Here is an 18284-nt window from a genome sequence, read left to right as displayed (position 1 = left end):
AATTCCTAAAAGGGACTGGTCAGATAAATTAAAGGGATTCTTTATTTGAATTTAAGTTACATGCCTGGTTTACATAGATACCCAGTAAACATTTAAACCTTTTAACCTTTTAACCTTTTAACCTTTAAACCTTTTAACCTTTAAACCTTTAAACCTTTTAACCTTTAAACCTTTAAACCTTTTAACCTTTAAACCTTTTAACCTTTAAACCTTTAAACCTTTAAACCTTTTAACCTTTAAACCTTTAAACCTTTTAACCTTTAAATCTTTTAACCTTTAAACCTTTTAACCTTTAAACCTTTAAACCTTTTAACCTTTAAACCTTTTAACCTTTAAACCTTTTAACCTTTTAACCTTTAAACCTTTTAACCTTTAAACCTTTTAACCTTTAAACCTTTAAACCTTTTAACCTTTAAACCTTTTAACCTTTAAACCTTTAAACCTTTTAACCTTTAAACCTTTAAACCTTTTAACCTTTAAATCTTTTAACCTTTAAACCTTTTAACCTTTAAACCTTGTTTTTGCAAAATAAGTGAGATATTTTTGCTTTTCCATAAAAAATGTTGGTTTTTCAATTGCGGTTTCATTAAAAATTGACACTTGGGTTTTGTAGCAGAAAAAAGGATGTAAATTGACAGAATTGCTACTCAGATAAAGGTTATTAAGGGCACCGTTACAAATTGGGCAGCGTTTTAAATCAATTGGCACAAAATAAAACTCTAAAAAAAAGTTTTTTTGTGGCTACAACTTCAATTGTTTGACGTTTTTGATGGATTTTTGATTCTTAAACCAACAGAATTATTAAAAAATAAAAATTAAAGCTTTTTTCTAGGTTTATGAGATGTTTGTGGCCGGATATGAATTTTACGTGTTAAACAATGCTTTCACCTACCATTGGGGGTTCCAGGTACACATGAGGCAAAACGTTTCATGAACCAGGACTAGGATACCGGTCTAGTGCTAACTCGTACAAACCCGTCTAGAGTACCCAGCATGTAGTTGACCCACGTGGGCATATAGCTAATATATTCGGTGCTTGCGACGTCCGACCAACCTTTCTAAATTTTCGAGAATATTTTACCTGAAGTCTGTCTTGTGTACTTACTCTAGCTGGATTAATGTCGGCCTGGTACTATAAATGAACCGGAGTTTGGATTCACCTTATTTGTATTTTTTCTGTTATGGGTAATTAATTTCAGCACTTTTAGTATGCACAGAGAAACACATACAATTGTAGAATAGGACAGCTCATCGACATTTTAGCAATATTCCCTGTATTAGATGTTGTTTTACCAGTGGTTCACTAATCTAATTATTAAGTGTTTAAGTGTACACTGTATAACTACCATGTTTAATCTAATTATTAAGTGTATAAGTGTACACTGTATAACTACCATGTTTAATCTAATTACTAAGTGTATAAGTGTACACTGTATAACTACCATGTTTAATCATTTTGTAAATAATTCAATTCTTGGATTTGAGTCGGAAAGGCACTTTTATAATTCACGGTTTTCTGGTCCACTGTTAGATATATAGTTAATGTTCTTTTCTTAATCTAAATTATCTCTTAAGTTAAAACGTAAATGTAATTTTAAAATGTATATGCCTATGGCTACAAAAAAGTATAATTAAGTTAATGAAGTTAAACCAAGGCGTTGCGAAACTTTAAAGTTGATTGTCTAAAACTTTGATGACAAAAGTTTAGAGTTGTTTAAATCTTAGTGAAAACCGTATTTCAAAAATTAAAATTAAATATGTTTTATTCGACTTCTAGAAAATGGAGACTTATTTTTTTTAATGTAAAACAACTTGAAAACAAAGCGTTCAATAATTACAAGTGTTTCTGTCGGTAAATAAGGAAAAGTCCGTAATCCTTGGTCAGCAAAGGTTTAAAGGGTACTGGTGTAAATTGAACAAATCGAAATATTTTTTTATTATTTTAATTTACAATTTTTTGTTTAATTTTGTTTATTTTTAAGTCGTTGAAGAGTCGTCCTTATTGGAGATCTCAACAGCAGACGAAAAATAACAAGAAATTTGACAACTTTGCGCTGGAGGTAATGACAACTAAGTGACACTTATAAATGTATTTTTGATCTTCAAAAATCGAAAATAAAATTGGCTCGTTAAAATTTAACCTTTAAACCTTTAAACCTTTTAACCTTTAAACCTTTAAACCTTTTAACCTTTAAANGACTCAAATGTTGTTGCATGGAAGACCGAACAGTTGTGGCTTATGGCTGCCGGAAGACAAAAAAGCTAATAAGTGGCATGGAAGGGAAAAATGTAGTGGCTTATGGCCTGCCTGCCTTCCCCCGCGTACATGACGAGGCGTAAAATTTGGATTTTATTAATCATAATTTTTTTCAAAAAGTTCTATAATATTATTTGCTTCTTTTAAAATAAACGATACCTAAAATCAAAAATACAAAAAACTTGTGTTTTTAAAAAAAGCTGAACTCCCCAAATAAACTGCAATTCCCAATCAATTAAAAAATATTTTTTTAGATAATTGCCCGGTACGGGAAAGACCCATACAACATGAAAGACAAGTTGCCTAAACTGAATCTAGGAAACATCCAGATTGGATATGGATATAAAGAAAAACCTTCCTCGTAATCAAACTTTGTAACTTATAACCTATAGGCATCAATTTGTATTTTTTTCTTCAAATTCTGGTGAATATTGTAATTGAGTGTCATATCCAAAGTTTTTATAGATTTTTATAGTTAAAGGGATTATAAGCGTAATTTCAAGCGACCCTCTATGAAAAAATGGTAATGCCCGATTCACAACGAAACCCTTAAAAGTTTGTCTGATAAAGTGTAAATAAGATTTTAATGTTTATTACTTAAAAGAACTAATTATTATCAATTGCGAATTTTCTACAAAACTGACTACTTTGGAGAAAAATGTCAGAATTAAACAATTTTAAACCTAGAAAAACGACATTTTTATCAGAAACCGGTTCCAAGGGTACAGCTATTGCCATCTTAGTATGGAGGGTCACTTGAAATGACGTTTACAGACCCTTCAAAGGGATTTTCGATTAGTTGACAAGTTTGTATTTTGTTGGCATTTTTAAAACTTAGTTCCTCTTTAAAAAAAAGTATAACACATCTATTTTCAAAACAATGTATAAAATTATTGACTTTTGTTTTCAAGCATATGCCTCTCTTTTTATTTTCTACGAAAAAACCCCAGGTCACTTTTTCTCTCTTTAATTGTTGAGGGCATTTTTACAACTCGCTACTCTCTTTAAAGGGACTGTCAGCGTACTTTTAAGTAACTCTCTATGTAAAGAGGAGAATGTCCTATTTACCCTATGACTGAATCTGATCAATCCGTTTATCTCTATAATTTCATTTAAATTACCGCAGTGTTCGCTAGCGTACATTGTGATTTACATTGTGACTTCATGTATATCTATTCAACTAGAAAGCAATAATCCTAGCAGCTTCTCAGTTTTCATATTAATACAAATTGTTTCGGATTGCTCCTCTAAACTCAACAAACATGGTTTATCTGATATTTTACAACAATATTTATGAATTTTAAATATATACAGGGTATCTCTGAAAAAAGTTCAAATGACTAAAAAGTGGAGGGGGGGGGGGGGCGCCGGGGAAATATTTTTCTCTAAATGCCGTTTAAACCCTCAATAGCGGACCTGATATTCAGAAATGTGCTTGGTCTTCTTTTTAAAGATTAAAAAGAATTCAAATTACAATTTAATTTTTTAAACGACAGAATAGAATAAATTGCCCATTTTAAATTCTAGAAAAAACTAAAAGACGAAAAAAGATTTCAAATTATAAAAAAATCTTTGAAATAGGGATCGATCCCACATTTCGAGTACAATTTGATGGAAAGAACGGCATTTTAGAGTAAAATGTTTCATTTACGACCCTCGCATTTGTGAGTATTGTACCTCTATGAAACACTTTTTACTCAATGTTTAGTGGACTGAAAAGCTTGATCAGACTTTATCAGGGACACATTGTTTACATGTAAAACAAGTACAATAGTTTTTTTAGAGTCCCTTATCCTTCACCCCGGACTAACCAGAGTGAGAAGCATTCAGTTTCATTTATTTGAAATCAAACGTCTTTTAGTCTATAATTCAACAATCTTTAAACTTACGGATTTGTTTATTCTATACTTTTTCAAAATGTATATGCCGACAAAAAAGTATTTAAGAAAAAAGGCTAAAATATTAAGTATAATGGTTCAAATTGTGATCGAAAGCCAAAGCTTTTTGATATATTGACAGAACCGTTAAATCCACGTGCCTTGGTCAGTAAAAGTTTTAGAACGGTACCGTTGTGACTCGAACACGCTATTCATCAACTGGAGAATCAATTGAAATTACGTCTGTGACAAATGAAATATGAAAGAAAGTGTTTACTTATTACAAAAATCACTTCTAATGAGGGAGGAGGTGCAGGGACGCCATGAGCCCCGCGAAATGATCTCCAAGTCTCTTGATTCGCAAAATGAGTCTTTAAAATGACGTGGCGCTACCCCTTTCTTTTAGTATATATATTATAGAAGTGATGTATTTTTTACTTCCAGCGCTCAGGGGTAGCGCCAGGTCATCTGCGAATACAGAGGCTTGGAGATTATTTTGCGGGGCTCATTGGGGCCCAACACCCCCCTCTCTTCCAATCTACATCTTCAAATCTATTTGCACACCGCGCCGTTCATAACTGGACTAAGCTGGCCCCATAGTTAATAAAAAAATTATGTAAGTGACATTTTAAAGAAAATATTCGGTGGTTGTGGTTGTTATCGACATAATGCAGTATTGATGTTCAGTCAGTGGTCCTTAGGAAAAAGGAAATTTCTCAAAGCTGTGCTGTATATATATATTTTATATGTATATATATACATATAGTCTGGTTATATATACAGTTGCCATACATGGTTATCAAACATTTGTAGACAATTTATTTTGGGGACCACTGCAGTCAGTTTAATTTTATTTATTTTTCTTCTCTAATATGTACAAATGTTTACATGTAATAAATACTATGTATTTATCTTAAAAATATATTTTGGTGACTGGTTAGTGGTATTTTTAAATGTAAATAAACATGGGTTTTGTAATGTTTAGAATAACATTCTTGTAAATAGTAAACACATAAGATTTTGCAGAAAGATTTAAATATAAAATTTAGTAGAATTTACGTAGATAAGCTCACCTTTTCTTATCCTATAGCAATCTTTTGATAAAAATGTAGGATTTGAGAAAAATTGCAATATCTTAACCTTGGATTCCTGTAAATATAACTAAAATAGTAATACATACAGTTTCAATCAATTATGTAGACAACCATAGATTTTTCATGTATTTTTTAATTTTATTGTGGATTTTCTTAGATTGAATAAAGTTTAAAAAATCAACCATCTTTTAAAAAAATGAAACATCACGTCAAATCCGTCAAACTAGAGTACATTACACGTAAAATTTTAATCAGAAATATTTCAATCGTAACTCCTCTTATTGAAGAGCTAAGAACATAAATGTTTTGAATTTCTTAAATGTATGAATCGAATATATTTTCCTTCCTCAGAGTGTGTAAAATGAAAACCAATCGAGCTAAGGTTACTAAGTCGTACCATTAATATCCCATACAACTTACCGCCTCCCTCTGTCAATTTGCAGAAATGTTTGAAAAACGAAGAATTAAAAAAACTTCCCCTTATCCCCAATCCCCTTATTCAAAATGCTAAGGGACCGTAAATTTTGTTTATGACATGAACTAATCTACAACGCCTTAATTAGATATATAATTTGAAGCAAATGAACACTTAATTCTTAAATCTCTAAATCAAAAATTTAACTCTTTTTTTCAACCGTATCTGCAGAGACATCCACTTAAAGTGAAACCCTTAATAACGAATACATCGGAAGAATTTATCAAATGTCGTCGTTGACAATTTTTCAACGAGTTCTATACTATATTACGTAAATTTCAGTATTTGCGAAAATAAATAAATAGCCCATGAATATGCGGGAACAGCTTTAAATAGTTCCATATAATTATTTAATTAAAAAAATAAATATCTGCAACATTCCGTTATCAGAAAGTGAAGAATACGACATTTGATGATTTTTTTCGATGTATTCGTTATTAAAGGTTTAACTGTATCTAGGAATTAATCCGTTGGACCTCTATGCGGATTAATACTTCAAGACGATACGATAAACATTAAAATTGAAAGTTCCGCCCTTTAAAATAATGTTATTGAACAACAACATTACTTACAGTTAACCCAGAATTTCAGACATATTGAAAGAATTTATAAAATGTCGTCTTAACAATATTTCAATGGGTATAAAAACAAAAAATAGAGAACGATGAAATATGCAGGAGCAGTTTATAAGAGCTCAATATAATTACCCAACGACTTTTAAAGTCCACTTTAACTCGTAAATAGTCGTACCAAAACTCGGTTTTTTATTCTACTTTTGGACGAGTTTTATACTACTCATGGACAAGATTTTTTAACTCGGCAAAAGCTCAACTTTTTAAGTCGAGTCTATGTCGTAAATAGTCGTTCCAGAATTATACTTTAATCTGAGATTTCATAACACTTTTTTACGATTTTTAAAAAGTTTTACAAGTTTTTTACTAGTTCAAAACTGGGATGGAAAAGTCGACGATTTTTATTCAAAGTTTTTACAACATTTTGTTCCAAGTTTTTGACTAGTGATCAAAACTGGAATGAACAAGTCGCCTTTTTTACGACTTTTTGTTCCAAGTTTTTGACTAGTTCAAAACTTGGATGAACAGATCGACTTTTCACGACTTTTTTATTCCAAGTTTGTGGACTTCTTATCAAAAGTCGACTTTTATCCGACTTTAATTCTTCCTTAAAGTGGACTATTCCTAAACTAGTTTTTAACGGGTATTTCATCTCATTTCTGTTACCTGGGTAATCAATTAAAAACTAAATATCTACGGCATTCCATTATCAATAGGTTTAGATTACGACATTTTTTAAATTCTTGTCAGGTCTTCGAAGTTCTGGGTTAGATAAATGAAGTAAATATATTTTGTCTGGCTGTAAGTCTGTAATCACTCTTCGGTTCTTATCTAATTCATTTTCGGAGTAACACTTGTTATTTTTCTAAACATGAAAACTTTAATTTCATTAATGTTATAACTATTAATTACTACTTAACCGGGAGATTAAGGGAGGATAATTAAATTGAGGGGAAAACCACTTAGCCGAGGGCCTCCAAGTAAATCTGTATGGATCACAGGGAGGATAATTACTTATCCTCCCTGTAAAGAGGGAGGATAAGTAATTATCCTCCCTGTAAATAGGGAGGATAAGTAATTATCCTCCCTGTAAAGAGGGAGGATAAGTAATTATCCTCCCTGTAAATAGGGAGGATAAGTAATTATCCTCCCTGGAAATAAAAAAAGAGGGAATTTAAGGTTGGTTATTTCGTTGAACAGGAGATTAAAACTATATTTAAACCCACAAAATACAATGTCAGCTTTTTTATTATATTCCCCCCCTAGATGATTATTATCATCCACCCTTAAATATTTAGTATTATCCACCCTCAAATGTCTAGTATTATCCAACCTCAAATATCTATTATTATCCACCCTTAAATGTCTAGTATTATCCACCCTTAAATAACTAGTATTATCCACCCTTAAATATCTAGTATTATCCACCCTTAAATATCTAGAACTATCCACCCCCAAATATCTAGTATTATCCACCCTTAAATACAGGGTGTCCCACGAAACATGACAGTTGGTGAATAGTATTCTTCCATATGTCGTAATGGATATTAAAGACTTTTTGCAGTTTATTGCGTTGAAAAACATCTTTTCCTCAAAGTTATTTTAGTTTTAAATCAATTTTACAATTTACTACAATATGATTGCGATATCATTCTCTTCAGAATCAAACAACTAAACTAATTATGGAAGAAAACATTTTAAACTATTCACCAACTTTCATGTTTCGTGGGACACCCTGTATCTAGTGTTATCCACACTCAAATATCTAGTGTTATCCACACTCAAATATCTAATATTATCCACCCTCAAATATCTAATATTATCCACCCTCAAATATCTATTATTATCCACCCTCAAATATGTAATATTATCCACCCTCAAATATCTAGTGTTATCCACCCTCAAATATCTAATATTATCCACCCTCAAATATCTAGTGTTATCCACCCTCAAATATCTAATATTATCCACACTCAAATGTCTAGTGTTATCCACCCTCAAATATCTAATATTATCCACCCTCAAATATCTAGTATTATCCACCCTCAAATATCTATTATTATCCACCCTCAAATATCTAATATTATCCACCCTCAAATATCTAGTGTTATCCACCCTCAAATATCTATTATAATCCACCCTCAAATATCTAATATTATCCACCCTCAAATATTTAGTGTTATCCACCCTCAAATATCTATTATTATCCACCCTCAAATATCTGATATTATCAACCCTCAAATATCTAATATTTTCAACCCTAAAATGTCTAGTATAATCCGCCATCAAATATCCTGCAACGACAAGAATCAAGCAACAAGAAACATTTGAAATATCTAAGATTATTTATTACTAGCTGAAGTTCCCGGCGTTGCTCGTGATATTTTTTTGGGAATTTTGAAAGAAAAAATTCGAAGAGCTTTTATATATAGATAATTTGAAAGCATCAAGATTTTATAAAAAATAATAATTACAGTATTCAAAAATGGTAAGTAGATTCTTATAAATTTGTCAATTATATTGCACTATGCCTTCTCTTGTGAAACATTACTAAATGTTGCACCATCCCGTTGATATAAATCCACCAAAGTTGACCGGAAAACCAGCTGGATTATCCTAAATTAAAACCAAAACTATAAGTTAATTTTAATGACTTTGTATTGAAAATATAAGAAAAATTGTTGCCCAACAAAAAAGCATCAAAGATTCTGCAACATCAATTAATTGAAAGAACAAATACATCCTCTAAGTGAGACTAAAAAAGTGTGGAATAGGAAGACGACATTTAATTAATCAATCTTATGCGCATTTGATGTTGCTTGATCAACTTATTAAGTAAACTGGCTCTGTGTACACTGCACAATTTATGAGTTTTATGAAAATTGGATTATCTAATTTCTTAATTTTGGTCTAACACTAATTTTACCATTTCGCAGTTTTATGTATCCCACTGTATAAACATGTAACCACCATTTTAGGTAAATTTTTATAATTTTTATCTTGAAATGTTTTGGGTTTCCTCGGGTTCGTCGGCAGCTACAAATCTATCCAATTGTTTTATAATAATTTCTTTCATAGAGTTGACCCTTTCTTTCCGCCGCCCTCCAGCAGCCTTAATAAATATAGATATTTATTTTTATTCAAAGGGACTGTAAGCATAATTTGAAGTGTCCCTCAATGCAAGATGGCAATGTCTGATTCTCAATACACAGCATTGCTTTCACTAGTACTTTCCGGTCTGGTTTACCCAGTGTAAAGTAGACCCAGTTTATGCAACAAGGGCAAGATCAAAGTGAACGCAGACCCTTTAAGCTTTGTCTGATAAAGCATGAATAATACATCAAGGTTCAGAATTGATAAAACTGATTATTTTTGATCTTGGTTTAGCTACAATAAAAGTGACTTGCACATTTCCACTGCTGAAAAGATGTAGGAATTATAAGAACTAAACAATAAGCTAGGAAAATGGCAATATCTTCCAAATTATTGATCAGATAAAGGTTTTGAGCGTACAGTTGTAAATTGTACATCTCTAGATAAACGATACTTGAAATTATGCTTACATCAAATAGATTCTAGTCATCGTAGCATTTGTGCACTCTCACACTCTCAGTACAACTGTATTCTTACGTCACAAGTGTCAACTTAGTTTTTGTGTCCGACAAAATTATTAAAATAGTGATAGTTTTAGAATAAAGTGCTTATCTTACAGTAAAATAAATTTTATAAGTTCTTTATTTCCAGTTTTTACATTTTTATTATTTAATCTTGGAAAGCATGTCAACTAATGTAAGAAAATTTTGTTTTCCTTGTTATATTTGACACTTGTGACGGCGTGTATAATTGGTCCATTTTTCTGTTGCCACCTATTGTACTACTTGGTAATCTATTTGGCTTTAATTCTGTTTAGATATTTTAGGCCTTTTATATTACTTTTCAAAGAATTTATCTTAGCAAAATTGTGTTCGTGGTGAATTTTCTTTATCAACTTAAGCAAAACAATTCTTAACAAAGATATAAAAACTAAAACTCGCATTGCGCGGAATTAATGGCCGGAATTACTTGTGTTGAAGATCCTAGTTATAAAGTTATAAGTGAGATATAAATCTACCAAATTATTTTGCTCCTCTGGATCCTCCTGTAGATTGTAGAGCTCCACGTTGCAATCGTTAATATTCTCAAGAATTGCCGCGCTCGTGTTCCAACTTCTGCAGTAGCGTGGAAACAGCTGCGTAATTATATTCATTAAATCAACTAGCAGGATTGTTTTGTAATTTCAATTCACAATTAACAACCTTTAAACCTTTATCTGATCAATAATGGAAAAGATATCATATTTTTTTAGCTTAAAACATGATTAATTCTGAAAATTTCTTCCAGTGCTTTAAAGCAGAATACCACAATTAAAAATGATAAATTCATGCATTGAGAAAAAATTGACTATCAAATCCATTCCTGATCAGAAAAAGAAGTTCTTTTGTGAATCGAATATGCCACTCTTTTCAAAAAGAAAATTTGGTCTACATCAGTCTCTTTAATTGAAGAAAACGTAATGAAATAAATTAGCTAACATTTGTTTAGCATCAATTAGGTTTTATGCACTCATGATTTACTGTAACAAAACAACTATTCTTTTTTCAATTATATTTTTTATCCACCTGTTGCCGAAGGAGATAGGACTGTCCCCAGATAAATTTCCAGCTGTCATCTATTACAGCTGCAGACCACTGTTCCAAGCTGTTATTCTAAACATTATCATCTATTACAGCTGCAGACCACTGTTCCAAGCTGTTATTCTAACCATTTTCATCTATTACAGCTGCAGACCACTGTTCCAAGCTGTTATTCTAAACATTATCATCTATTACAGCTGCAGACCACTGTTACAAGCTGTTATTCTAAACATTATCATATACAACAACTGCAGAACACTGTTCCAAGCTGGTATTCTAAACATTATCATCTATTACAGCTGCAGACCACTGTTACAAGCTGTTATTCTAAACAATCATCATCTAATACAGCTGCATACCATTCTTTAAAGCAATTATTGTTTTTTGAATAAAATAAAACCAAATTATAAAGTTTTTTTTCTGTAAAAAATGAGTTTTTTCATGCCTACAATACCCGCACCTGATCAATGTTGAGAATGATCTGTGTCCTGGGTGACTCTACTTGCCCTGTGACTAAAGATGGCCACATGTTGTAGGAATCTGTATCTTCAGGAATCTTTAAAAAAATAGATATATAATGAGTATAAGCCGAATATACGATGATTATAAGCTGAATATAAGATGAATATAAGATGAATATAAAATGAATATAAGATGAATATAAGATGAATACAAGATGAATACAAGATGAATATAAGATGAATATAAGATGAATACAAGATGAATTTAAGATGAATATAGGCTTAATATAAGATGAATTTAAGCCTTTTGTGCTTTCTGCTTATTGACTGCTTAATCACTTCCTAAAAAATTCCTGTTTATAATATTCGAATTGATTTAGTCCTGATTATCGAAGGACAAAAGTTCTATTTATCTAGTTATTTGGATATAAGATGTTATTTTCATGTTATATTAATGCTATATTCATGTTATGTTCATGTTATATTCATGATATATTCATGCTACATTCATATCATATTTATCTTACATTCATCTTATGTTCATCATTATATATTCATCATATCTTTATCTTATATTCATAATTATATATTCATTTTATATTCATAATTATATATTCATTTTACATTCATCATTGTATATTTATCATATATATATCTTATATTCATAATTATATATTCATTTTAGATTCCTACCAGATGAGATTGACCGGCTAGGCTAAGAATAGTTGCAAACCAATCTGTGATAAACATCAACCTGAAACACAAATAGTCAAACGTCAAATTTCAGAGTTTGAATATCTAAGGCTACGAGATTGCGTTGCAAAGATAAAGGGATTAGAACTAGGGATGTTAACGTTTTCATTTTTTTTGAAAAACTATCGTTTCGTTATGAAAACGACTACGAAAAATCGAAAACGAAACGATCGTTTATGAAAACGATAGTTTTTTAAAAATGGTCTTTTTAAAACGTTCGTTTTTCAAAACGATCGTTTTTATAAAACTCGTCGTTTCATTAACGATCGTATCGTCGACCCTTCGTTAACGATTGTTAACGACGAACCTTCGTTAACGATCGTTAACGACGACCCTTCTTTAACAATAGTTAACGAAGACCCTTCGTTAACGATCGTTATTTAAGAGAGGAAAACTTCAATTTTTAACTTCATGAAAGACAACATTCAACAAAGTTGCATGTATTTTTTTCTTTAGAAAACGACCGTTCTTCCGAAAACGGTCGTTTTTTAAAAAGTTTATAAAGTTTTTTATAAAGTCGATAACGATCGTTAACGACAACCTTTCGCTAACGATCATTAACATTATTGTCAAAAAAAAGTTTTGTCAGAAACTTTCTTTTTTTAAAAGCGATCGTTTTTTAAAAAACAATCATATAAAAATTTGTTGCAAATTGTTTTCTGAAAGTCGTTTCGTTAACGATCGTTAACAACAACCTTTCGTTAACCATCATTAACATAGTTGTCAAAAAAATAAATTTGTCAGAAACTTTATTTTTTTTTTTTAATCGTTTTTTTCCGAAAACGAAACGATCTTTTTTGAAAACGATTGAAAAACGAAACAAAAAACGATTAACAATTTTTCTATGGGACTGTTACTTGTTATGTTTGCCGTGGCTGTTACCTAGTAAGGTACTCTGTTGCTTGTCATGTTTTCCGTGGCTGTTGTCTAGTAAGGGCATAGAGAATAGAATATATATTATAGGGGAATTTACTAGAAAAAAGTGTAAAACGGCCATTTTGTTGTACTGTTTCTGTAAGGGACTGTTACTTGTCATGTTTGCCTTGGTTGTTACCTAGTAAGGCATTGTTACTTGTCATGTTTGCCGTGGTTGTTGTCTCGTAAGGGACTGTTACTTGTCATGTTTGCCGTGGTTGTTGTCTAGTAAGGGACTGTTACTTGTCATGTTTGCCGTGGTTGTTGTCTAGTAAGGGACTGTTAACAAATCCAACACCTCTCACCCCTCCCTCATACAACTCCTCCTTGTTTCCTAAAATATATAAAAAATGGCTGCCGTCGTCGTTCCGCTGTTCAATTTGCTTTTGATTTCATAATGAGGAAGAGCTATATTTATTGCAAGATAATTGGAATAACTCTAAAAAGTGTTGACTACATTAAAAATAACGTTTTATTTTTTATTTTATTTACTTTTTATTTATTGAATTAGTTTTTAACCTTTGAGTGGAAGATTTGAGCTTGCTTGAACTGCACCTCCGTTATCGGTGCTAAAAATTATCACTGCGCAATATTTTCAGTAAGTTTCAGCTTAATTTAGTCTCTGCCACACACTCTTATTTTCTAATCCCTATATTTTTGCAACCCAATGTCGTGGACCTTCTGAATTCTGTCGAGCAAATAATCTAAGTTTGCAATATCAAAGGTTTAAACCATCAGGTTGAGGGATTAAAGTATTTGAGTTTGTGGCAAAGACTCAGTCCCTTTGTTTTCATTTTTGTAACGATTCAGTGTATTTAAGATCCTACATATTTCTGAAGTAGTAATCTCTGTATCTGATCCTACATATATCTGAAGTAGTAATCTCTGTATCTGATCCTACATATATATGAAGTATAGTAATCTCTGTATCTGATCCAACATATATCTGAAATAGTAATCTCTGTATCTGATCCTACATATATCTGAAGTAGTAATCTCTGTATCTGATCCTTCATATATATGAAGTATAGTAATCTCTGTATCTGATCCAACATATATCTGAAGTAGTAATCTCTGTATCTGATCCTATACATATATCTGAAGTAGTAATCTTTGTATCTGATCCTACATATATCTGAAATAGTAATCTCTGTATCTGATCCTACATATATCTGAAGTAGTAATCTCTGTATCTGATCCTACATATATCTGAAGTAAAGTAATCCCTGTATCTGATCCAACATATATCTGAAGTATAGTAATCTCTGTATCTGATCCTTCATATATATGAAGTATAGTAATCTCTGTACCTACATATATCTGAAGTATAGTAATCTCTGTATCTGATCCAACATATATCTGAAGTAGTAATCTCTGTATCTGATACTACTTAGATCTAAAGTATAGTAATCTCTGTATCTGATCCTTCATATGTCTAAAGTATAGTAATATCTGTATCTGATCCTACTTAGATCTAAAGTATAGTAATCTCTGTATCTGATACTACATATATCTGAAATAGTAATCTCTGTATCTGTGGGTTTTTGTATGTCCAAACCATGACCGATTTACCTAAAACTTTGATTGGGGAGAACTTACCACTGGAATGTTTTTAGCTTGGTTTAAAAGTTCTTAGTTTAATAGTTTGACTCTTACTAAAAAACTTTGTTTCTAAGCAAAGCTTGGTTTTATATATAAATATATAAAATATATCTGTTTTTCTGCTTTTTGTTTGTTTGTCTTATTAATAACTTTAAAACCCCGATATATCTTAAAATTAGATTGGGAAACTTGGTAAAACCACGGGAATGTTTTTAGCTTGGTTTAAAAATTCGAAGTCGAGTAAGGAAAGTTTTGATTGTCAGGCAATACTGGGTTCCCAAGCTAATTTTTATATGATTAACGTTTAATGATTTAATAATTTTTAACAAATACTGTTTCATTGAAAATTATTGATATTTAGAATTTTATGAAAATTTTCATTGTTGAATTTCAGATGAAAATATTTTAATTAAAAAGTTCTGAATTGAAAAACACAAAATGAAATAAACAAGAGTTTTTCATTTCATAAATAGATAATATGATACAATTTTCATTTCATGAATAGATAATACGATACAATTTTCTTTTCATGAATAGATAATATGATACAATTTTCTTTTCATGAATAGATAATATGATACAATTTTCTTTTCATGAATAGAAAATATGATACAATTTTCTTTTCATGAATAGAAAATATGATACAATTTTCTTTTTATCAAAGAGTTTACAGGTTTCTTATTAATTTTACATTAAAAGTTAAATGCCAAAAAGTAAAGAATATTTAGATTTTTTTCATCATCTAAATCATTATCGTTATGTATCTAAATTTAATTCAAAGTTTAAAATAAAGATTGTTGTGTCTGTGTTCTTTTTCAATTGTCTTGAAAATAATATTAATAATTTCTATGAAAATATTTCTTGAAAAATAATATTAATATTTTGTATGAAAATATTTCCCTGAATTTTGGTATAAACCTGATTTCTTCAATGCATCATAAATATCCCCAACTGCATAATCCAGTGCCTGAACAAATAAGTTGGAATAAGTAATCCTCATAAAAATGTGGAATTGAAAAACATCACCAAAGAAATCCTTAAGTGTATTTGATATTGCAATTGTTATAAATCAAAAAGTTTTACAAGCATCTTAAAAATGAACTTGCTTGATGAAATGCTTTAACTCGAGTTCGTTGGACTATTAAAATATTTATTTTAGTTTCACGAATTCGAAACTTTTTTAGAAATAGGCAGACAGTTAAATGCCACAAATAACTTCAAAGATCGAAGACGACATCTCAGTTTTGTCTCAACTGTAACTTTGTAAATTCATTCTAAGCCAGATAAAATCGTTAAAGATTTGAAAACAAAAGTTCTAGGATTTTACTAAGTCTTGTCCAACAAACTTTCAGTTGTATTTAATTGTTAAGGAATTAATCACTTTCTTATATAAAAGTTCAGAACTCAGAGGTTATCGAATAAATAAATGACGTTAAGTGGTCGACATTTTTATCAATACAATAAGGACGTCTTTTCTCTTAAATTTTGGATTTATAGCAAGCTTTTACAAATAACATGTTTACAAGTAAACAAAGAGATAATGATAATTGACCGTTTTTTGTATATTTCCATGTTTATGTGAACCCATGGTGCTTGAATAAAATCAAAATCAAAATCGAAAGTCGTCTTTATTGTATTGATATTAACGACGATGACTGTAGTTAAACTACTGGATGAATTTAACTGAATCTAACTAAAGCCTACTGTTATTGTAGAGGCCATGTTTTGAGATAGTCTAGCTCCAAGCTAATTGTACTTGTTCTTATACACATTTCTAAAAACAAAATTATTTAAAAAAAGAGTATTATTTATGTCCAATTCTTTAAAAGGTTTAAATACCCCTCTTTAAACAAGCCCTCCCCCCGATTTAAGTAAAATTTCGTTAATTTGATCGACCCTACCGCCACTTTATACACATACATCTAAACAACTTGTTTTTAATCTTTGTGACAGAAACAATCTCAAGGAATAATAATTGTCTTAAAACATTTTTTAAAAACTGATTATTTGCAAATTATCTTTTTTTCATCTCATGATCTGAGTTCTTTCCCCTTGTGTCCATTTGACAGCCCAATTTTTTTTAAACAATCTTTTTTGTTTGTTTATTTTCTTGTGGTGGTAAACAATTTTTTAACCATTTTGATGGTTATTTTATTGTCAGACATGTACGAGGGTCAGCCCAGACTGAAATATATTTTCAATATATGTGGAACTACCATCTACTTTTTTACTCTACAGAGGTTTGGTATTGGTTCATCACCGAATTTTAAAATTAAAAGTTGACCCAAAATTAGGGCTTTGCGAGGAATTGTTCTCGAATTACCCGGAATTGTGCAGAATTACAGGGCTAGTAGTTACGCGCAAGTAAAACCTACTTTGCGTTGGAATCCCTACCATAATTAACTGCATGAACTAGAAAGCTGAGACGTCTGTTAGACTAAATTTGAGAATTAAAATACTCCAATGAATATAAAACACTGAGGAACTTTAAACTAACTACAACAAACGACATGCCTGTCTGTTTCCACATATTTTCAGCAATATTTCAATGTTTGTTTTAACACCACTAAAAGTAGCGCAAACGACCTTTTTTACTAAAACCTTAAAAACACATAGTCTAACAAATAGTATAAAATAGCGAGTAGATAAAATTTTCATTTCAAGGATTAAAATGGAATCCAAAGTTGAGGCTCACTGGTTTTTAGCCGGGACCCCCCACTCTTCACTAAAACCCGCAATTTTTTTGGTCAGTGTGCTGCAGATTACCAGATTACTGCAGTACGCGCTGAAAGCTTAGTTTAGGGTTCCCCGATTAGGCTTTTCTGTCATGTCTCTGTTAAAAATGTTTGTTATTGTTTTTATTAAACCAGTTCTTAGCGGTAACCGCCAAAAAAGTTCCCTGAACAAAAGTTTTCGGCAATAAAGTCCTAAATTTTGGCGCTAAAAAGTTTTTTTTGGATAAAAGTCCTTGTAATAAAAAGTCTCTGGAAAAAAGTCCTACCATTTGAGACTTCTTTAGGACTTTTTTTCTGGTTCCAGTATCTTTGGAAAAAAATCCCTGGAATCTAAAACTTGAAAACTTCATGTCCATTAACATTTTGTCCCAGTTTTTATTTCCAGGTTTTTTTTCTGAAAATTTTTTAGCAATCATAAATAACAATCCGTCAAAGATAAAGGAATTGAGTTTTAGCCCCAAATTCTGATTTTAAAATCGCTATATCTTTGTAACCTGATGGTGTTAACCTTTGATATAGCATACTATTATTATTTGATCTAAACTAATTCATAGTTTGAAATATCTAAGGTCTCTGAAATTGAAATGCAAAGATATAGGGATAAGAAAATCAGAGTTTGTGACAAAAACTTAATTCCTTTGTACACAAAAGCTTCTAGTTCTATAACTTATAAATAAATACCTGTATTTTTTGGGAGGAGTTGGAATAGGACCGTGTGGAGCCTAGGAGTATAGAAATTCACTTTTAAACATAAAGGGACTGTGAACGTAAATTCCAGAGATATATTGAACGGCATGTCCGATTCACGTGAATACAATTTAAAATTTGATTATTTTCAAGTGGTTTCTCGTGGAAAATGACTTGCAGATA

At 30.8% G+C, this 18284-nt stretch overlaps 1 protein-coding gene across 1 annotated transcript; it reads right to left on the bottom strand.

Annotated features, from left to right (window-relative positions):
- Positions 1-7501: 7501 nt before the first annotated feature.
- LOC111699338 (arylsulfatase I) lies at positions 7502-18138 on the bottom strand. The gene is made up of 11 exons (XM_023469991.1): positions 18096-18138; positions 16384-16453; positions 15580-15646; positions 13597-13659; positions 13321-13411; positions 12103-12163; positions 11409-11504; positions 10934-11020; positions 10387-10503; positions 9295-9387; positions 7502-8891 (listed from the first exon to the last, which is right to left on the bottom strand). The coding sequence occupies exons 2-11, from the start codon at positions 16399-16401 to the stop codon at positions 8826-8828; spliced, it is 759 nt and encodes a 252-aa protein (XP_023325759.1). The 5' UTR covers positions 16402-16453; positions 18096-18138; the 3' UTR covers positions 7502-8825.
- Between the last annotated feature and the right edge of the window lie 146 nt (positions 18139-18284).

The sequence above is a fragment of the Eurytemora carolleeae genome, unplaced genomic scaffold (assembly GCF_000591075.1).
Source record: "Eurytemora carolleeae unplaced genomic scaffold, Eaff_2.0 scaffold214, whole genome shotgun sequence".
NCBI classification, from domain to species: Eukaryota; Metazoa; Arthropoda; class Copepoda; order Calanoida; family Temoridae; genus Eurytemora; species Eurytemora carolleeae.
This window is presented reverse-complemented; position numbering and strand designations above follow the sequence as displayed.

Excerpts from the sequence above, each read along its gene's own strand:
- LOC111699338 (XM_023469991.1), bottom strand. Across the intron at positions 11,505-12,102 it reads TAGCCGGTCAATCTCATCTG|ATTCCTGAAGATACAGATTC; the intron begins GTAGGAATCTAA and ends ATTTTTTTAAAG. Across the intron at positions 11,021-11,408 it reads TCATTCTCAACATTGATCAG|AATAACAGCTTGGAACAGTG; the intron begins GTGCGGGTATTG and ends GATAATGTTTAG.